The sequence below is a fragment of the Bos taurus genome, chromosome 13 (genome assembly GCF_002263795.3).
Source record: "Bos taurus isolate L1 Dominette 01449 registration number 42190680 breed Hereford chromosome 13, ARS-UCD2.0, whole genome shotgun sequence".
In the NCBI taxonomy this organism is placed as follows: Eukaryota; Metazoa; Chordata; class Mammalia; order Artiodactyla; family Bovidae; genus Bos; species Bos taurus.
Genome location: NC_037340.1, coordinates 70,939,742 through 70,962,387, shown reverse-complemented (window position 1 = coordinate 70,962,387; position 22,646 = coordinate 70,939,742). Strand labels below are relative to the sequence as shown.

Sequence of the window (22,646 nt, the reverse complement as noted above, 5' to 3'; positions counted from 1 at the left end):
TATTATCTAATCCAGTTCTCACAGTAGTCATTTATGGAACATTATTACTGTCTTTGGATTTCCAATATTATTTAAATATTTAAAGGGAGGTCATACAACTGGTAAGATTCAGAGCCAAAATTCAAATCTGATGCAGATTTTTAGAATCTATACTCTTTCTACTTCCAAGTTATAAAAGTGTTTATAAATCTTGAAAGCCATTGCCAAATTATTTCCCCAGTTTGGTGAATCAATTTATAGTGCTTCTGGAAGTATATAATCCTACCAGTTCTACCATAACGTCACCAAGATGCCATATTATAATTATGTTTACTTTTATAATTCAGTGGGTTTTAAATGGGGGCATATTATCATTTTGATTTGAATTTCTTAGTATTCTGGCAAGGCAGAATTTTTCACATGTTTTATACTGTTTACATTTCTTTTTCATGAGTTAACTTCTTAACATTCTTTTCCCATTTACCTACAGAAGTGATAGTGGTTCTCAACCAGAGTTAGTATTGCCCCAGAGCCAATGTCTGGAGATACCTTTGGCTGTTACAGCTTGGAGCTGGGCTCTGCTACTGGCATCTATTTAGTAAGTGAAGAGAGCCTCAGATGCTAAATATCCTACAGTGTGCAGGACAGCCCCTCCAACAAAGATCATCCAGCTAAAATTCTAATAGTGCCAAGACTGAGAAACCCTGGAGGATCTTGATAGCACTTCTATTTTTAATTTTTTTATAATGCATGATCAGATCCGAGATTCTCAATTTTTTTAGCTTCAAGATCCCTTTACATTATTAAAAAATTAAGATCCCTAAGAGCTTTTTGGATTTGTCTATTCATATCATTGTGCTCTATGAGAAATTAAAGTTACATTTTAAACATATCATAATTTTTAAAATAGTAGTAAACTCATTACATATTAATATAAACAATGTATCCATATTTTAAAAACCAATTAGAAGAGGTGCATTTTTTCACATTTTTGCCAGTATTTTTTAGTATTTTTAAGACCAACTTGTAGACGATGAGTAGATTTTATACTTTTAAAACTGGGTTATAGAAGATAACTAGATTCTCATATCAATTATGTATCAATTTATGTTTCCTATTGAATGGATATTTTATCTTTGACTTTATTCTTGATATTTAGTCCTTATTTTGTAATTTTATGCATTGGTCAGCTAAAAAAGTTCACTGAATTATATCTTCTAAATTATATCTTCTAAATGTTGACACATTTCATTATATAATATCAAAGCATTTTATTTGCTAATATCACCACCAAATCTCATCAGTAAAGTTTTTAAGTATTGGGAACCTGCCAAATTCACAGGGACAGATAACAAGTTTTCCAAATTATTATTTTCAGCTACAGCTCAGTTATAAACAATTACCATCGGTTTCCCTTAAAATGACACACAAACTTCATTTATTTTGGAGAAGATATTTATCAAATATCCAGATGTGAAAAACCATAATTTTTTAGTCATTCTTTCAAGAAACAACAACAAAAAAGGTGCTTCATTAACAATATGGCTAATTTAGCATGTAACTCAAACAGTCACAGAAAGGAGTTTTCCTTACGAAGCCATTGCACTTCAGTAAACAGATGACATGATTTAGGCTTACTTCCTGTTGTGTCACACGAATATTAAAAAGCCATGTACTCAAGCCCTGAACATTTTTCCTGCTTCATCCAGGACATTTTTAGGTAAAACTGGCATTTTTGGTTTTTTAGAGCAAATTTTTATTTGTTGGTGAAGAACACAACGACAAGGCAGTTGGGTGCCACTGCCTTGATTCATGTGAAGGCACCCACTATTGCATTTGCAAATATCAGCAGCGTAGAAATGGCAAATAAAATCATACACTGTTCAAATCATTTTGATATTGCCACATCACTGAAAGGATCTTAGGGACTTAAGCTTTTGTTCATTTGGGCTTTATCAATATTAACATGCTCTATTAGAAATTAAAACTACATTTTAAACATATAATTTTAAAAGATAGTAGTACAGATATTCACAGACCACACTTTGAAAACCGCTGAATTAGGTGATAATATTGTATATAAGGATCTCTTTACCTCACATCCCAAATTCAGGGCGAGGCTTCCACAGGAGGGTCTCTGAAATGTGTTGTATGTAAGAATATCTAGCAAGTTTGTGCAAAGTTCATATTTCCAAGTCCTACACTGAAAAATTCTTAGTAGGACTCTGGAATTCACAGGTGGTTCTGTTGTTAGATGGAGACCTGGCCCCTACAGTTCTCTGCACATAGGTGATTTTCAGCTCACTGTATTCCTGCAAATAGCCTCATCAATAGGTTACATTTTCTTATAGGAAAAAGCCTTTAATTGGTATTATAATTCTTCTCTAGCATTTATTTGCCCTGTCCCCTATCCTATGCCAGTTATTATGATAAACTTAATGGCTAATTAATAATCATTCTATTTACCTTTTTAGAGCTTAGAAGGGCTTCTTTGAGGACAATTGATTTCAGATGGTCTTATAAAAAAAGTGCTTAGAGGATTCTCGTCAGTTTCTTTTCCATAAGCAAATGTCTTTATTGCAAGTAGAGACATCCAAGGCACCCTATTGATTACTCTTTTAAAAACAGCCTCTGTTGCATCTTCCTCTGTGAAAGCATCACTGTGGGTTTTAGTTGTGAAGTTTGGAGACCGACTCCCTGTGGAAGCTAGCCTTGTTCAACTTATTTTTTTTTTCCCTTTACTCCATTCACAACATAAAGCAACTCTGGAAAACAACAATGACATTTCAGCTGAGAACTTGGCAGGAGGGTAAAGGGGTTGCTTCCCAGGACATCTGAGGAAGAAGAAAGTATTGGGAAGCCTGGGGTGAGGAAAACAGCCTGACTTTCCAGCAGGGAAATAAAAAGCTTCAGAATGTTTATTAAAAAACAGAACAAGATAAAAATGGAGTATTTTTCAGTTCCCCAAAGTGTTTTATTTCACTTTATGGATTTTTCAAATTTTAATATGTAAATCTAGTAACATAAATTTTTTAAAATGAGAATTCTGGTTCAGTAGTTCTGGCATACATGCTTAGTTGCTTGGTCATGTCCAACTCCATGCAGTCCCATGGACTGTAACCCACCAGACTCCTCTGTCCTTGGGATTTCCCAGGCAAGGAAACTGAAGTCCATTTTCCAGGGGGTTCTTCCAAACCCAAGGATCAAACCTGGGACTCCTGCATTGCAGTCAGGTTCTTTACCATCTGAACCACCAGGAAAGCTGATCCTGCTTGCTGCCTGAGATTCTGCAGTGCTAGCACATTCCGAGGTGATGAGGACACCACTTATTCATGGGCCAATAAGTAACAAGACCTTAGAGCATTCTGCTTCTCCTAGCAGTCGTTTGTCTAAACACTGTTTATTGGTTAAGTCTGCTTCAAGTTTTCGTTTAAATAAGCCATTAGTATTAGCTATTAAAGCTAGTCGGTCAGTGGTGATTGTAAGTTTTTCTTTATATATTACTGTATATTTTATTGATTAAAATGATACTTTTCACCGTGTACCTGGAAAATAACACTTCTAAAGTTAGGTAGGGGTGGAGCATGTTTATTAAAAATTCAAAAGTCACATTCCTCAGCAAGGTAGATGTGTATTAGGCATGGATCATGCCATGTCACCCATATGAAGAAATCCATTTGTCAATTAAAAATATGGTACAATTTCATTAAACAATTTCATGAATTGTTTAACAATTCATGAATTAATTAATTCCGTTAAACAATTTCATGCCTTAAAATTGATATGAGCGCTAAACAGAATAAAGAGGATTTTTGCCCAATTCATAGTATACATCAGTAATTATTAGCTTCTTTTCTGTGGCTTTTTTTTTTTTGTTTTTTAGAGGAATAAAGCTTTATTTTTTGCCCCCATTGGGGAAAAAAATATGCTGCAACTAGTGGTAATATATTAAATAATTATTTTCAGAGTTATTTCATGTTCTTAATTATCTTTGATCCTCATCACAGTAGTGAGGTAGTGAATATAAGTATAACTTTATCATTTTATTTATTTATTTTATTTTTGGTTACGCCGGGGCTTTGTTGCTGGGCATGGGCCTTCTCTGGTTGCAGAGAGGAGGGGCTACTCTCTAATTGTGTTACGTGGGCTTCTCACTGTGGTGCCTTGTCTTGTTGTGAGCACAGGCTTTAGGGTGCAGGGGCTTCGGTAGTTGTGGCCATGGGCTCAGCAGTTGTGGCCCATGGGCTCTAGAGTGCGGACTCAATAGTTGTACAAGGGCTCAGGTGCCTTGCAGCATGTGGGGTCTTCCCAAACCAGAGGTGCAACCCCTGTCCCCTGCGTTGGCAGGCAGATTCTTAACCACTGGACTACCAGGGAAGCCCTACCATTTTATTTACCATAAAGTTTAATTTAGATTTGTCACAAAAATAATATAAGCTTATAGAAATTATATGGAAAAAATTAAAGGAAAACGTCATTGTGATCCATCATAAAATATTGATATTTGGGGTGGATTTTTTTCATATTTCTTTACCAAATTAAGTGGAATATAGATTTGAGCCTCCCTTACAAAGTTGCATTCTACTTTTACCTCATAATAACTTATCATTTTAACATAATAACTTATTTTAACATAATAATGATGTTTATTAGGTACATATTATTTTATTTCTGCAAATTATTAGAAGATTCGCCCCACGTTTTCTTGAATACTTCTTACTGTTTTGCTGACTTGGGATTCTGCCTGGGTGTGTTTGTGTGTTTGTGGATATCTCACTATATTCTTGGGCTTCCCAGGTGACACTGGTGGTAAAGAACCCGCCTGCCAATGCAGGAGACGTAAGATATGTGGGCTCAATCCCTGGGTTGGGAAGATCCCCTAGAGGAGGGCATGGCAACCCATTTCAGTATTCTTGCCTGGAGAATCCCATGGACAGAGGAGCCTGGCAGGCTACAGTCCACGGGGTTGCAAAGAGGTGGACGCAGCTGAAGCACGTTAGCACTCATGCACTATATCCTTAGCTCGCCTTCACTGCTCCATTAGGTGTCTCTCTGTTGATCACTGCATCTGTACCACTCATTTAATTTACAGTTTTACAAGACATTTTAATATCTGGTCCTCCTAATGATCCTTGTTGTTCCAACTGTTCTTACCTATTTTTACTCTCTTCTGTTTCTCTGTGAAGTTTAAAATAATTTTGTCACTTTGTTCCCTAAATAATCCCCAATAGAATTTAATTTTAATTGATTCAAAACTCTTATTACTTAATCTGAAATGGTTACATGAGCATGAGCTTTTCCACACTGAAAGAGGGCAGGCCTCTTTCCCCTCCCAGTCTTCACTGTTTCTCAGGAAATCTGCATCATCCCTCCATGTAGATGACATCTGGAGCTACTTTGTTAAAATTGTGGTATTTTCTGCTATCTTTCCACCATTATGTTTGCTAACTGGGTTTTTCTGATATTTAGGGGAACCTTGTGTATGTGTGTGTACATGTAATATCCATTTTGTTTGCTGAAACCTCTTGTGAGTTTCTTTAATTAAATTTTAGTATCTGGTTCACCAGTCTAATAATCACATCATCTGTAAATAATTTTATGTCCTCCTTTCCCAGTTGTAATAGCTCTTTTTTTGGTTTTATGTTGTGTTGCATTGGGGGCATTGTTCCCAAATGATGCCAATACTTGACCTGTCTGTGTTACTGCAACCTCCAAGACTTACCCTCCAGTAAATTTTCCCTTTGTGTGATGTTAGTGGTAGGTTTGAAGCAGATATTTTTAAACATCATAATAAAAATATCTCTGTTTCACCCGTTGCCTTTGTGCCTGTTTAAATCAGAAAGGGATGTTAAACTTTATCAAATGCCTTTTTGCCATCTATCCATGTGATCATTTTGGTTTTCTGTTTGGCTTTATTTATATGTTATTTTCCTGAATTTTTTTATTACTAATCTGTCTTGTGTACCTGAAGTAAATTATCTGCTTATGGGGAAACTAATTTAATAGCATATTAGAGGAATAATTTGCAACAATTCGAGATGTTCCCCCTCTTTTTCTGTCTTATGTAATTGCTTATATAACATGGGAATTATCAGTTGTTGAAAGATTGAAAGAAATCTTTGGAAAAGCCATCTGGCTCCAGTGTTGTTTATTCTAATTTTCTTTTTATGGAATGCTTAATTAATTTATTGTCATTCTTTTTTGTTTAATAACAAAGGCTTTTCAGATTCTCAAAACAGGTTTTGTCCTATCCCATAAGCATTAAACACCATTGTTCTCATTGTAATAGTTCTAAAGAGTATGAAATTGTGGTTTTGATTTCCTATTTGATATGAGAGTTACTTAGGAAAGTTCTTATTTTCCCCAGTTGGAAGTTTTTATTTGTTTAGAATTTTGGTTTAATAATGTCTGGTTCTATCTCATACAGAGGTAATACAGTGTGTTCCTTTTCATGTACAGAGAATTTTTGGATTTTTGTGAATGCCCCATCATTTTGATATTCTGTCCCAAATATTTATTACTTAAGTATAAAATATTATTTCCTCCTCTATCATATCTTCTGAAAGTAGAATTCCTGTTTTTTTTTTAAATTTTTTATTCATATAGTCGGACATTTCAAATGTACACATACAGAGCTTTTTCCTTTTCTCTTTTGTGAATTGTTCTGTTGTTAGGCTTAAAAAGACTTTTTTCAACTCAAGATTATTTTTTTCTCAAATCTCGACTGTTACAAGCCTGGCACAATAAGCATCCCTGTATCCTTCCCCTGGATTCACCCGTTGTGAACATTTTGTCAGTTTACTTTGTGTCCCTTTTTCTGATCTCTTCAAATCCTTGCTCAGTTAGCTGTAGTAATTTAATGACTCTTCAAAGGCTCTAGTTTGTATATCCTCAGAAAAAGTCAGTCTTCTCCATATCCACAGTAGAGTCATCACCCTCAGGAAATTGCAAGTCCGGTATCCAGTTAAGAATCACATGTTGCATTGGACTGCCATGGCCATCCTGAAATTTTTAAATAAACAAATTTTGAGCCACTCAAATATAATGTAGTTTTTCACGTATGCTACTGCTAAGTCGCTTCAGTCGTGTCTGACTCTGTGCGACCCCGTAGACGGCAGCCCACCAGGCTCCCCCGTCCCTGGGATTCTCCAGGCAAGAACACTGGAGTGGGTTGCCATTTCCTTCCTTCTCCAGTGCATGAAAATGAAAAGTGAAAGTGAATTCACTCAGTCCTGTCCAACTCTTAGGAACCCCATGGACTGCAGTGCACCAGGCTCCTCTGTCCATGGGATTTTCCAGGCAAGAGTACTGGAGTGGGGTGCCATTGCCTTCTCTGAATATGCCCATAATATGGGCTATTATCTAGTAGTGATTTTTCACTCATATTCCTTTGTTTAAAAATGGGTTCTTGACTATATTTCCTATTCTCAACAAAGAAACCAAAATAATCCCATTGATATTGTTAAGATTTCAAAATTGAGGTGATCTATATCTTCAGGGCTTCAAATTGTCACCTAACTGACCTCATATTTTATACTATTTACTTTTTCCCAAAGAAAGAAAATATCAATTGGGCAATAATTGACTCTTAACAATATGTGGTGCTTTCATCCAGGACTTAAGCATTTCTGTCCATTTATTCATCTTTAGTTCTGCACAATAATTTAACACCCACTCTGCCAAGCCCTGTGCTGGAGACTAGAGATATTCTTTTGTATCACTTGGTTGAGGTTGTTTTTCTTTTCCCCTTCTCTTGTCAGGTCTGTATATTTCTTTCTTTTTTAAAAATATTTTGTTTATTTTTAATTGATTGGTTTACAATATTGGCTTGATTTCTGTCATATAGCAACATGAATCAACCATTATTTGTGTTATCCTTAGCTGTTTTTTAAAGGACTTCTGAAAGGGTTTTTTTCCCTTAAGTCTTCTAGCTTGTTTTTCATGGTGTACAGTTTATTTATCTCTATCTTCTATCAAACCACTTTACTGAATCCTTTTATTAATTTTAAAAGTCTTTCACTTGATTCTCTTCAATATATTAGGTCACAGTCATATTATCTACAAATGATGATAAATTGCTTTCCTCTCTAAAATGTGCATCTCTTCTGTTTGGTGTCTTATTGCATTGGCCAGAATTACCCCATTTTAGATACAAGTCCTAGAGGTGAAATGATTTGCTCGGCATGTCAGACAGAGCTAGTGAGTGGTAAAGCTAGAACTAAAACCTCAACCTTGCTTTTTTAGTGCAATAAAGGTCACTAAAGCATGGCCATCTATCTAAATATCAGCTAACTGGCCTCATATCTATCCAGTTGCTTTTTACTCAAGGAAGGTTGACATTTGCAGTGCTTATAGTCCTTTCTTTAAATGACTTAACCTGCTAGATGCATACACACACACAGAGAGCAGGCATGATGATGATAAATGATACTGAGAAAAATTAAGCAGGGAAGTTTAATGAGGTATAGTGTGGTTGGAGTTGCTATTTTATTTTTTATATTTATTTATTTGTGCCAAGTCTTAGTTGTGGCACATGAGATCTTCAGTTGTGGCATGTGGGATCTAGCTCCCAGGCCAGGGATAGAACCCAGGCTCCCTGCACTGGGAGCATAGAGTCTTAGCCACTGGACCATCTGGGAATCCCCAGGGTTGCTGTTTTAAATACAGTGATCATGTATGATTTCACTGGCAGAAGTGAAGAAGCAAACCTTCCAAGAGTTGCATATATCTGAGGGTAGAGCATTTCAGGCATCAAGGGTAGCAAATCGAAGGCCTTGAGATGAGGACATGCCGAGAGGTGTTCAAGGAATAGCAAAGACCTCTCATAAGAGGGCTTTGGAGACATTATAAAGGTACTGCCTTTTCCTCTAAGTAAGGCTTCCCTGGTGGCTCAGGTGGTAAAGAATCTGCCTGCAATGCAGGAGACCTGGGTTTGATTCCTAGGTCAGGAAGATCCCTTGGAAAGGGAATGGCTACCCACTCCAGTATTCTTGCCTGGAGAATTCCATGGATAGAGGAGCCTCGGGGGCTACAGTTCATGGGGTTGCAAAGAGCTGGATGCAGCTGAGGCACTAGCACTCACTCAAGGTGAGTGAGCCTTTGAGCACAGGAGTGTCATGACCTACTCATGTTTTTAAAGGGTCACTGCAGCCACTATTTTGAGGTTGCTGGAGGCAAGATTAGAAACAGGAAGACCAGTTGGGAAGCTCTGGCAGTAATCCAGTCAAGAGATCATAGGGGCTTGGTAGGGTCATAACTTGGAGATGATGGAAGGGGTCAAATTCTGGATATATATTGCAATGAGAACCCTGGTAGTTGCTTATGTGTCATATTGTGAATGAGAGAGGACTGATAATTAACAGAAAATATGTGAGGGCCAGGTCTTCTGTATTTTGATGTGAAATATTTCTCCACCCCAGTAAATACATGCTCAGTTGAAGCTAGTTATACTTTTAAATATTAAAGAAGAAGATATGGCATGTCACTCTGGCCATCATCAGAAGGCTGTCTGGTTTCTTATTTTAAGATTTCTTTTGGTTTCATTTGATAATAATTAAAACTTAATGTGAACTCTTCAGTTGAATTGTTGTAGCCCCTTTACACAACATGATGGGTTGGCCAAAAATTTAAGTTTTTGCTTTACCTCTTGTAGAAAAACCTGAATGCACTTTTTTGCCAACCCAATATTAAGTCCTTTAAATTTTTACTCAAAATCCAATTTTGTTAAATTTATTAAGTACAATTCAGTAACAGGAGATGAGTTCAAATGAAAAACCAGGCAAATCTTTGTGGTCTGGTTTGATAACACTGTAATAATAATGCATGCAGCAGTTCAGTTGGCTCCAGCCAACTTCTATAAACAGCACTTTACTCTTAGAAAGAACTCTGCAGACGCATTATCTCCTTTAAGCCTCACCACTATCCTGTAAGCACCCCTCTTCTCAGAATCGTTCCCTGACCAAGTTCCTCCTTCTGTCCTCCCCTCACTGAATTGTACTGAGCAGTTAATATGTCTCCCCATCTCAGTTCTGAGCTCCCAGTGCCCAGGAGCCATGTTGCATTCCAATTTTGACCTCTACACTGTAGTCATGCAATAAATATCTGATGCATAAATGAATAAATACATGAAAGGCAGAATGGGCAGTAGATCACACAGATGTCAGAAGTCAGGGAAGGATGCACACACACACATACTCTGACACTAAAAATGTATTCCTCTCCCCATTTCTTCTCTGATGGCTGTTGTGACTAAGCAAATCATGAGCAAAAACATATTCCCAGAGTCTAGAAGTAAAGGTTGGCTAACTAAGACACATACTTGTAAATTTCAGTTTCATAGTTCCGAGTGACCTTAATGTGGGGAATGTAATTGGAAAGCTAGATTCTGTGGGGATTACAACGCTCATACTTGTTTCTTAGCCCATCTTGTACAATAACAGCAAAGGTTTATCATCACATTTTTGTATTAAAATGTGTGCATAGTTGAATGCTAAAGCACAGACTCTTTTGAAGGTGGAAAGACATCCAAGATTATTCAGTCCATTTCCCTCATTTCTTTAACAGCTTTATTGAGGTATAATTTTCATAGCATAAAATTCACTCATTTTTAAGTGTACAATTCAATGATTTTCAGTAAATTTGTGGGGTTGTTCCACCATCACCACAGTCTCACTTAAGAACATTTTTATCCTACCATAAAATACCCTGTGCCCAAGTGCAGTTGATTCCTGTTCACACCTCCAGTCCCAGGCAAATACTAGTCTGAGTAATGTCTCTATAAATTTGCATTTTCTTGACATTTCATATGAATAGAGTCATATAATACAGTCCTTTTCATCTGGCTTCCCTCATTTAGCATAACGTTTTTGACCTTCAGCCATATTGTAGAGTATATCAGTAAGTTGTTTCTTTTATTGTTGAATAATGTTTCATTAGATGAATATATCACATATGATTTCTTTAGTTGTTTAGATTGTTTTAATTTTTGGCTATTATGAATAGTGCTATTAATATTTGTATATGTTTTTATATACACACACTTAGGTTGAGATCTAGAAATGGAATAGCGTGGTGAATGGTAGCTCTGTGTCTACCTTTTTTTTTTTTTTTAATTTTATTTTTAAACTTTACATAATTGTATTAGTTTTGCCAAATATCAAAATGAATCCGCCACAGGTATACATGTTGTTCCCCATCCTGAACCCTCTTCCCTCCTCCCTCCCCATACCATCCCTCTGGGTCGTCCCAGTGCACTAGCCCCAGGCATCCAGTATCGTGCATCGAACCTGGACTGGCAACTTGTTTCTTACATGATATTTTACATGTTTCAATGCCATTCTCCCAAATCTTCCCACCCTCTCCCTCTCCCACAGAGTCCATAAGACTGATCTATACATCAGTGTCTCTTTTGCTGTCTCGTACACAAGGTTATTGTTACCATCTTTCTAAATTCCATATATATGCGTTAGTATACTGTATTGGTGTTTTTCCTTCTGGCTTACTTCACTCTGTATAATAGGCTCCAGTTTCATCCACCTCATTAGAACTGATTCAAATGTATTCTTTTTAATGGCTGAGTAATACTCCATTGTGTATATGTACCACAGCTTTCTTATCCATTCATCTGCTGATGGACATCTAGGTTGCTTCCATGTCCTGGCTATTATAAACAGTGCTGCGATGAACATTGGGGTACACGTGTCTCTTTCCCTTCTGGTTTCCTCAGTGTGTATGCCCAGCAGTGGGATTGCTGGATCATAAGGCAGTTCTATCTTTTTAAGGAACTTCTCAACTGCTTTCCATAGTGACTGCACCGTTTGACTTTCACATAGCAATGTATGAAAGTTGCAGTTTTCCAGTACGTTTGTCAACACTTGCAATTGTCTGCCTTTTTACTGATAGCCATTCTATTATGGTTAATTGTTGTTGTTTTTTCTTTTGTGTTTCTTTGTTTTTATTGTTTTTATTTTTATTGAAGTATAGTTGAGTTACAATATTATATTAGTTTTAGGTGTACCGCATAGTCAGTACAAGATAATGGCTATAATTCCCTGTGAAATACAGTTTATCTATTTATAAAATACACAAACTGTATTGTGTATCTACTTTATACATAGTAGTTCGTATCTCTTTATCCCATAGCCATAATATCTACCCCCCCCCGCCCCCGCCATCTTACCTCTCTGCTTTGGTAAGCACTAGTTGGTTTAGTGTGTGAATTTGTTTCAGTTTTGCATATATTACATTTGTTTGTATTACTTTCTCAGATTGTATTACTAATCTCTCAGTTGTGCCCTATTCTCTGCGACCCCATAGATGCAGCACGCCAGGCTTCCCTGACCATCTCCAACTCCCAGAACTTGCTCATACTCATGTCCATCGAGTCAGTGATGCCATCCAACCATCTCATCCTCTGTCGTCCCCTTCTGCTCCTGCCTTCTGTCTTTCCCAGCATCAGGGTCTTTTCCAGTGAGTCAGCTCTTCACATCAGGTGGCCAAAGTATTGAAGTTTCAGCTTCAGCATCAGTCTTCCCAATGAATATTCAGACTGATTTCCTTCAGAATGGACTGGTTGGATCTTCTTGCAGTCCAAGGGACTCTCAAGAGTCTTCTCCAACACCGCAGTTCAAAAGCATCAATTCTTCAATGCTCAGTTTTCTTTATACTCCAACTCTCACATCCATACATGACTACTGGAAAAACCATAGCTTTGACTAGATGGACCTTTGTCAGCAAAGTAATGTCTCTGCTTTTTAGTATGTTGTCTGGGCTTGTCATAGCTTTTCTTCCAAGAAGCAGTTGTCTTTTAATTTCATGGCTGCAGTCAGCATCAGCAGTGATTTTGGAGCCCCCCAAAATAGTGTCTCACTGTTACCATTGTTTCCCCATCTATTTGCCATGAAGTGATGGGACTGGATGCCATGATCTTGGTTTTCTGAATGTTGAGTTTTAATTCAGCTTTTTCACACTCCTCTTTCACTTTCATAAAGAGCTCTTTAGTTCCTCTTCACTTTGTGGCATAAGAGTGGTTTCATCTGCATATCCGAGGTTATTGATATTTCTCCCGGCAATCTTGATTCCAGCTTGTGCTTCATCCAGTCTGGCATTTCTCATGATGTACTCTGCATATAAGTTAAATAAGCACGGTGACAATATATAGCCTTGATGTACTCCTTTCCCAATTTTGAACCAGTCTGTTGTTCAATGTCTGGTTCTAACTGTTGCTTCTTGAGCTGAATCCTGATTTCTCAGGAGGCAGGTAAGGTGATCTGGTATTTCCATCCCTTGAAGAATTTTCCACAGTTTGTTGAGATCCACACAGTCAAAGTCATTAGCATAGTCCATGAATTAGAAGTAGCTGTTTTCCTGGAATTCTCTTGCTTTTTCTATGATCCAGTGGATGTTGGCAATTTGATCTCTGGTTCCTCTGTCTTTTCTAAATCCATCTTGAATATCTGGGTTCTCAATTCACGTACTATTGAAGCCTAGCTTGGAGAATTTGGGGCATTGCTTTCCTAGTGTGTGAGATGGGTACAATTTGGCATTGCCTTTCTTTGGGACTGGAATGAAAACTGACCTTTTTCAGCTCTGTGGCCACTGCTAAGTTTTCCAAATTGGCTGGCATATTGAGTGAAGCACTTTGACAGCATCGCTTTTTAGAATTTGAAATAGCTCAAATCCCAGTGGATAGGATTCCATCACCTCCACTAGCTTTGTTCATAGTGATAACTTTCTAAGGCCCACTTAACTTCGGATTCCAGGATGTCTGGCTCTAGGTTAGTGATTACACCATTATGATTATTGGGTCATTAAGATAATTTTTGTATAGTTCTTCTGTGTATTCTTGCCATCTCTTCTTAATATCTTCTGCTTCTGTTCGGTCCGTACAATTTCTGTCCTTTATTGTGCCCATCTTTGCCGAAATGTTCCCTTGGTATTTCTAATTTTCTTGAAGAGATCTCTAGTCTTCCCCATTGTGTTGTTTTCCTCTATTTCTTTGCATTGATCACTGAGGAAGGCTTTCTTATCTCTCCTTGCTATTCTTTGGAACTCTGCATTCAGATGGATATATCTTTCCTTTTCTCCTTTGCCTTTCACTTCTCTTTTTTTTTTTCTCAGCTATTTGTAAGTCCTCCCCAGACAATGATTTTGTGTTTTTTCCATTTCTTTTCTTGGGGATGGTTTTGATCCCTGTCTCCTGTACAATGTCACGAATCTCTGTCCATAGTTCTTCAGGCACTCAGTCTATCAGATCTAATCCCTTGAATCTATTTGTCACTTCCAATGTATAATCATAAGGAATTTGATTTAGGTCATACTTGAATGGTCTAGTGGTTGTCCCTACTTTCTTCAACTTAGGTCTGAATTTTGCAATAAGGAGTTAATGATCTGAGCCACAGTCAGCTCCCCGTCTTGTTTTTGCTGATTGTATAGAGCGTCTCCATCTTTAGCTGCAAAGAATATAATCAATCTGATTTCAGTGTTGACCATCTGTATGTGTAAAGTCATTGTTTCCTGTGTTGTTGGAAGAGGGTGTTTGCTATGACCAGTGTTTTCTCTTGGCAAAACTCTGTTAACCTTTGCCCTGCTTCATATTGTACTCCAAGGCCAAATTTGCCTGTTATTCCAGGTATCTAGGTATCTCTTGACTTCCTACTTTTGCATTCCAGTTTCCTATGATAAAAAGGATATCTTTTTTTGGTGTTAGTTCTAGAAGGTCTTGTAGGTCTTCATAGTACTGTTCAACTTCAGCTTCTTCAGAATTAGTGGTTAGGGCATAGACTTGGATTACTCTGATATTACTGTAATATTGAATGGTTTGCTTTCTAGATTCCGCATATAAATTTGGTTTCTTTCTTATATCTTCAGTTTTGGAAAATATTGTCTGCTAGTCTTCAGGTCATTTTCATCCATAGCTGCTCTGTAAGTAGTGGTAATTTTGGCATACCCATGGGAGGATCTTTAGCTCTGGGTCTTCCTGCTCCACCATCTCAGTCACAGCTCTTTAAATTGACCATCTTTTCCATGAGTTTATAAACTACTTGTATGTTATCTTTAGTGAAATGTCTAGTCAAATATTTTGCCAACTTTTAATTTGGGTAATTTGTGTTTTTATTATTCACTATTAATGGATCATTATGTATGTTGGATGAGAGCATCATACATACAGTTTACAAATATTTTCTCTCAGTGTGTAGCTTGCCTTTTCATTTGTTGAATAGCACCTTCTAAAACCAATTTTTTAAAAATCTGATGATATCGAATTGATCTTTCCCTCCCTCCATTAGCAGATCATACTTTTGGTGGTGTACTCACACACCCTTTCCATAATCCAAGGTCATGAAAATTTTCTCCTATGTTTTCTCCTAGAGAATTTATAACTTTAGCTTTGACAGTTAGGGTTATGATGTGTTCTCTCTGTTTTTGTGTATAATGTGAACTTATTTTTTTTTAATTTTTATTTTTTGTGAACAGGGTTTTTTATTGTATAGATTATTATGTTGTGTTAATTACTGCTGTACAGAGAAATGTCTAATGTGAATTTAAGTTTAGATTCTTGCGTGTGGATAGTCAGTTGACCCAGCGTCATTTGCTTAAAAGATTATTCCTCTATCGTCAAATTGTCTTGGAATTTTTGTCAGAAATCAACTGACCATGGATGGATTCAGCCTCTGACTAGAAGCCTCTTCCCCGGGTAGAGAAAGGGCATCACAGGATATGTCTGTGATGGGGTCATGGTCTGAAAGGATGTTGGTACCCTCAGTGGTGAGTGGTCAGAGAAGCATGAGTCATCATCTAACCTATCAGTCTGAACAGCAGAAGAGGCATTAGGTCCAGCTTCTCCAAAGCTTGCAGAGGTGCCTACAGGTTTTGCTTTTAAAGGCATCTAAGACAACTCCTCTAAGAGCTGGGGTCTTGGATCTGGGACCAGAGTAGAGGTGTCTTGTCTCAGGAGACATTGAAACTAAGATACAGAAGTTTCCAGCGAGCCTGGGTCTGAAAAGTCAAGGAAGGAGAGGGGTGAGGGTTGTCAGTCACATTAGAAAGAGGATGAATGATGGACATTAAAGGTGAGGAGATGAAAAGAGGTGCAGATGAGCCTTGGCATTATGCGTTGAGATGAAGCTACAGCCCAGGTTTCAGGTCCTATAAGAAGAGACCCTTAAAAAAAATTATGAAGAAAATATGGTCATCAATGTCCACCTTCTCATTGAGAGAAATAGAGAAGGTGTCGCAGGAGGGGAAACATGAGTAAATGTTGTGAGGTGAGCATAGAATAAGAATACGTTATTCTCTCATCGGAGAAGGCAATGGCAACCCACTCCAGTACTCTTGCTCATACTCCCCGGGATTTTCTACTTAAAAAATAAAATCCTTTCTCTTTACAAATAATCCTGAATAGTTTATTCCAACCCTAGAGGTATGATTGCGGGAGGTGTTCTCATTTAGGTGTGATTTAATTATCCCCAGCATGCCGAAAAGAGCTTCAATAAATATGTTTTCAAGAGAATTATGATGAGAGTGAAGATAGCACAGAAACACAAATAACGCCCACTCTCTTGATTCTTTCCCCGACCTCGTCCTTTAAAGCATGTGTGCCAAGGGAAGGAAGGTTGCACATTTCGCGTGACTCTTTCTCCCCTTCCTCCTCCTTAATCAGAGCTCCCAGATCTTTCAGAGAGGCTAGATTCCTGGCAGAAAGATTTATATGACAAAATAGTTTACAGCTTTCCGGCTGCAATTGCACATTTGCCTCTGAATGGACAAGCTGCAGACACAGTGGGCCTCAGGGGGCTGCTGGCTGTGCTCTGGCACATTAATCCCAATTGTATGGAAACCGTATGTTGACAACACAGTTTAACCCCCCAAAAAATATCCTTTGCTAGCCTTTGTGATTTCAGACAAGGCGGGGTGGGATGGAGCTGTGCAACTTCAGCCGCTGAGGAAAACAAACACACAAAATGCTTGCAAGGCCCTCTGTTTGTTTCGTTGGCTTATGGAGTAGGAAGGAAGGTAGAGAAAAAGAAAGGATACTGAACTATGCATTGAGAGTCTGGATCTCTACTCTTGCTGCAGTTTGACACTCATGGGGCATTCTGCCTCGCAGCCTCAGCACCCTCATCTCTAGTCTGGCTGCTGAGTTTGGTTGAATTGACAAGTGAGTCCTCAGTAACCAGATTGGTGGAGAGGAAGGGGCAGTGGGGTTGCTGACTAACCCCTGGAGAGATGATTTGCCTCTCTCCCTAGCCTACACATTTGGCTTATGGTTGGTGTTTAATAAAGGCTTGGGCATCTCTCTTCACACATTAACAGCTTCTTACATCCTTCTAAGTTGAAGGAAATGTGCACGATCACTAGACAGGAGCTTAGAGGAATCACTTTCGCTTGAATTGGTTTTCTACATTTCATCAGATTGGGTTTTGGGCTTCTTTTCAATTTAGTTCAGTTTGGTCCACTTGAACAAGTATTCACTGATCAGCACACAGGTATCAGGCAATCTGCTGAACAGTGTGTGGACAGAGAGAGAGTGAAGCGGAGATAACTAAGCCACAACTGCCGCTGTCTTAAAGGTCACTGTCCAGCCAGAGAAACAGCAGCTCCAAGCTCACATTATTGCTGTCCCAGGCAGACAGCCATTAATCAGTGGTAGGAGAGTTGAGTAGGGGGAAAGTCATTCACATTTGGAAGACCTCGACCTGCTGCATGGAGGAGATGAAAGATAGGCTCAGCTTTCAGAGAAGGGCTTCCACAGGCAGAAGTAGGTAGAATGAGAGGGCACTGCAGGTGGAGGAAGCACCAGTTGGTGATGGCATGGGATAGTTTCCAAAGGATGTTTGTGCAGTAGCAGGGGTTCTGGAGCAGCTGCAGTCAGGGGCCTACCTACCATAAGACTCTTTGAGAAGTAGTTTACAAACCAGACACAAAGTGCCCCCAAGTGCCAGGATGAGGAATCTAGATTGTCTCATTCGGATAATGGAGAGCCTGTGAAAGTGCTTGAAGAGTGAGTGTTTATGTTTAGGGAGGTCAGTGGATTGACTGGTGAGTTGATCACATAAATTAGAGGCAAAGAGACCTGCTGAGTTCAGCTAAGAGATGGGGAAGTGCCCCACCTCTACAATATAAAGGGAGGAGAACAAAGGGGAAGGGCGGGTGCAAATTGCTGATGTCAAGTCAACAGAGCTCGCTGATTAGAGGAGCAGAGTGAAAACCGAGGAAGTAGGAAATAAGGATGAGGCCCCAGAATCAAGATCTAGCCACTTGATGAACAGTGCTCCCCTCACTAAGGAAAGAAATGGAGGAGGAGGAACATGCAGGTTTGTAGGGGTTGAAACTGAGTTGCATTTTGGGCATACCCAGTGTGAACCAGCCCTTTGGAATATCTAAATGGAGATCTATTTCTGCAAAGCAGCAGGTTTAGAAGTCTGAAACTCTGGAGGGAGGTTTCAGTCATAGAAGTGATGATGGTAAATAACAAATTCATCCCTCCACAGAGTTGCTCATCTGCCTCTCCTCTTTCCTATTCAGTGTTTATCAGCTGGTTGTCAAGGAGGAGCGACTTCAGAAGTCACGGAGGGCAGCTGACATCATCGAGTGCTTTTCAGTGCCAGTGAGCTACAGGAACGCTTCCAGCCTTGATTCCCTACACTACTTTGCTGCCGAATTGAAGCCTGCCAACCTGCCTGTCACCCAGCCATTTACAGTGGGTGACAACAAGACATACAATGGCTACTGGAACCCTCCTCTTTCCCCTCTGAAAAGCTACAGCATCTACTTCCAGGCCCTCAGCAAAGCAAACGGAGTAAGTATGGCCATTGGAGGCCATTTCTTGCCTTGTTTTCCCATTCTTAAATGAGAAGGCAGCATCACTTTAGAGAGAGGTTGACATATTAAGGCCCATGGATCAAAGCATCCAGATCAGCCTTTTGTTGGGTGGAGGGGGTTGTTTTTTTTTAATACAGTGATGCCTACTCATTTTCATAGTGTATGGCTGCTCTGATGCTACAGCAGTACACTTGAGTAGTTGCAACAGAGATTACTTTGCCTCCTAAAGTATTTACTCTGTGACCCTTTACACAAAATGTTCTCAGACAGCTGAATTAGAGGATGGAAAGGTGTTTCACTTGGGCAAATCATATTCACATCTGAGTCTTAATTTTCTCATCTATAAAAGAATACCTATAAATGTGATTTCTATGAATGCCCTAAGCATACATACTTTAGTTAATCAGTGACTACTAACCCCTTTCTCATTCCTATTAGTCACATTAGAAAATATTTTTCTCCCAAAAATAAGATAACCTTTTCTGTGTCAGTTGTTTCTTTGCTGCTGTTGTTAATAAGAGGTGTCAGTCATAACATCACAAGATCACAGGGCAGAAGAGAATCTGAAAGGTCATCCAGTATCTCCCTGCGTTCCCCTACATACAAGACAGTGCTTCAGTCAACATAACAGTGTCACAGTTAACAGATGTTAATGTTTATTCCTTTGTTAAAAAATTGAAGTATAGTTGATTTTCAGTGTCATGTTATTTTCTTGTATACAGCAAAGTGATTCAGTAACATATCTATATATATATATATTCAGTTATATATACATATATTTTTCATATTCTTTTGCATTATGGTTTATTACAGGATGTTGAATCTAGTTCCCTGTGCTATATAGTAGGACCTTCTTACTTATTGGTCTTTTATGTAATAGTTTCTATATGTTAATACCAAACTTGTAATTTATCCTTCTGCTACCCTTTTTCCCCTTTAGTAACCATAAGTATGTTCATAAGCGTGTTCTTTACGTCTGTGGGTCTGTTTCTATTTTGTAAATAAGTTCATTTGATCATTTTTTTTAGAATCCACATATAAGTGTTATATGGTATTTGTCTTTCTCTGCCTGACTGGCTTCACTTAGTGTGATAATCTGTAGGTCCGTCCACGTCGCTGCAGACGGCATTATTCCATTCTTTTCATGGCTGAGTGGTATTCCATTGTGTGTGCCCCACGTCGTCTTTATCCATTCAGCTGTCCATGGACATTTAGATTGCTTCCATGTCTTGGCTATTGTAATGTGCTGCTGTCAACATTAGGATGTATGTATCTTTTCAGATTAAGGTTTTCTCGGGAAATATGCCCAGGAGTGGAGTTGCTGGATCATATGGCAACTCTACTTTTAGTTTTTTTAAGGAACCTCCATAATATTCTACACAGTAGCTGCACCAATTTACATTCCCATCAGCGACATAGGAGGGTTCCCTTTCTTCCACACCCTTTCAAGCATCTGTTAATTGACGATGTCAGTGCTTATTCTTGAATAACTCCAGTAACAAATTCCTTACTTTTTTATATGATAACTTGCTGATATTTGTGGGGGCTGTGACTGAGGGCTTTTTTTTTTTAACTGACTTAAGTATATCTTTTATTAACACTTCTACCCATTGCTCTTGATCCATACTTTTAGGTCCCAGTAGAGCCAATGCAATCACCTTCTTAGGTGGTATTTTTTTTCAGTTCACTTTTCCTCTAGACACACACAAACCCATCTGGTCTTATGTTCTGCAAGCTAACTATCTTTAGTTCCTCTTATACTCAAGATTTTCTGCCTATGATGTTTTTATGGACATATTCCAGGTTGCCATATTTCATTCAGCAGATATATAATGAACAGTGACATATGCTAAGCCCTGTAGTTCATATCAAGATTATGTAGTATGTGCCCTCGAAGAGCTTCTATAATCACAAGGGAATCTGGTGTGTGTCATGTTCCACAGTGTGTCTGGAGAAGTGAGAGGCTCACTGGGGTAGAAAAACCTGAAACAAAAGAAAAATTTGTTGTTGAAGTTCTTAGAGAATAGCCTGTGTAGGTGCTGGGTGGCCAAGATAGTCTAGTCTGTTAGTGGCAGTCGTTACTTTATGAGAAACCTGGATTGAGAAACTACTTCACATTTAAAATGTCCACATAACCATTTATAGATTCCAAATTGGTATTTCATTTCTGCATTCATTACTGGTTCAAGGAACATTCCTCACAGAGAGTATAAAACTACAAAAAGAAGCTGCCAGACTGCCTTGCACCTGTGATCTGGCCTCTTCATACAACGCTCTGATGTACTGAGGAGGAAGAAGTCACGATGGCCAGAAGCATCTGGGAGCCCATCTCTGTATCCCATATTAGCCAGTTTCTTGGTTCAGCACAGCCCTAACAAAGAGTGGCTTTCCCTGCTCTTGGCAACATGTCAAGAAGTGCTGTTGGGTTTCCATGCTGTGGAACAGAATCATAGCTGCATTCACGTCACCTGCTATCACATTCCTCCCAAGATTCTCCTAAAAACCCAACAACAGACCAAGTCTACAGAACCTAGGAAACTGGACCCCAGGAGCAATTTCTCCAACCTGAGCATGGTAGGTCCTAGAAGAGCAGCAGATGAGATAGGAGGAATATTGGAAGTCTTGCTCCCCAGACGTCATACAATAGATCCCCTTTAAAAAAAAAACTAGTTTGGCTGTGCTGGGTCTTCTGCACGAGCTTTTTCTCTACTTGTGACAAGTAGGGGCTACTCTCTAGTTGTAGTGTGTGAGCTTCTCATTGTGGTAGTTTCTCTTGCTGTGGAGCACTGGCTCTAGGCGGCCAGGCTTCAGGTGTTGCAATGCGTGGTCTCTAGAACAAAGGCTCAGTAGTTGTGGCACATGGGCTTAGTTGCTCTGAGACATGTGGTATCTTCCTGGACCACAAATAGAACCTGTGTCTCCTGCATTCACAGGGGGATTCTTTACCACTGAGCCACCAGGGAAGCCCTAGACTCCCCTTTTCAAGACATGAGGGTTTGCCTTTAGGGGAAAAGGTCACCCCACTCCGAAGCTATCTAAGAGGCAGTTTCTACTCCTGGTTCCAAGATAAACACAATCATTTAGTTACTCATGCCTTTGATCCCACACCATGTGTACCCTCATCTGAGACCTAAGATTGGCTGCAGTGAAGCCTGAGCAGGAGTAGAATTGGGTGGATGCTTATGCCAGGAGTCTTGAGGGTGTAATCGGCCTCACAGGAACAGAGAGGGAAAAGCTGTGGGAGCCGGGCACTCAGAGTATTGTATCTTTCTAGCAAGAGAAAAACTATGCACCATTTCAAATTATTGCATAGTATTAACTTTTACTGAAAAGAGTTGGGTGAAAGAGACATAGGAACGGGAAAGTCATCCTCAGTCTGACAAGTCTCTGCTTGGTCCCTCAGCTTGCTCCATATCATAAAGGGGAGCAGACAATGCAGTTAAGCCTGGAGGATTTTTGAGAAGAAAACGTTATAACCTGCAAATTTCTTATCAGCCAAGTTGTTGCTCTTGTGTAAACACATCACAAAGACATTCTCACCATCCAGAGGCTCCCATTGGCCCTGCTTCTATAAAATCATACAGACAGTAGTTGAGCAAGCAATGAATCAAAATAAAGAAATTGCAAAGAGAGAAATATGAAATAAAAAGACACACAGTGAACCTGGAAACTAACTAAATATCATATTAATGCTAAAATAATTGTTCTAAACACATTGCAAAGAGGTTAATATTAAAAAGCGATTACTTAAAGAGAAGATATAAAAAAAAATTTACAGCTGTTATCTGGGGCTGTAATTCACTCTTGTGTCAACAAAAACTGAGAAAGAGTTGAAGAATTGATGA

At 38.8% G+C, this 22,646-nt stretch overlaps 1 protein-coding gene across 12 annotated transcripts in view; it reads left to right on the top strand.

Annotated features, from left to right (window-relative positions):
- Window positions 1-22,646, top strand: part of PTPRT (protein tyrosine phosphatase receptor type T) — a 1,155,533-nt gene that overhangs the window by 890,465 nt on the left and 242,422 nt on the right. For all 12 annotated transcript variants that reach the window (XM_025001262.2, XM_025001258.2, XM_025001261.2 and 9 more), the window contains exon 12: window positions 18,505-18,778. In XM_025001262.2, coding sequence (XP_024857030.1) covers window positions 18,505-18,778 — 274 coding nt within the window. The remainder of the gene's footprint in view (window positions 1-18,504; window positions 18,779-22,646) is intronic.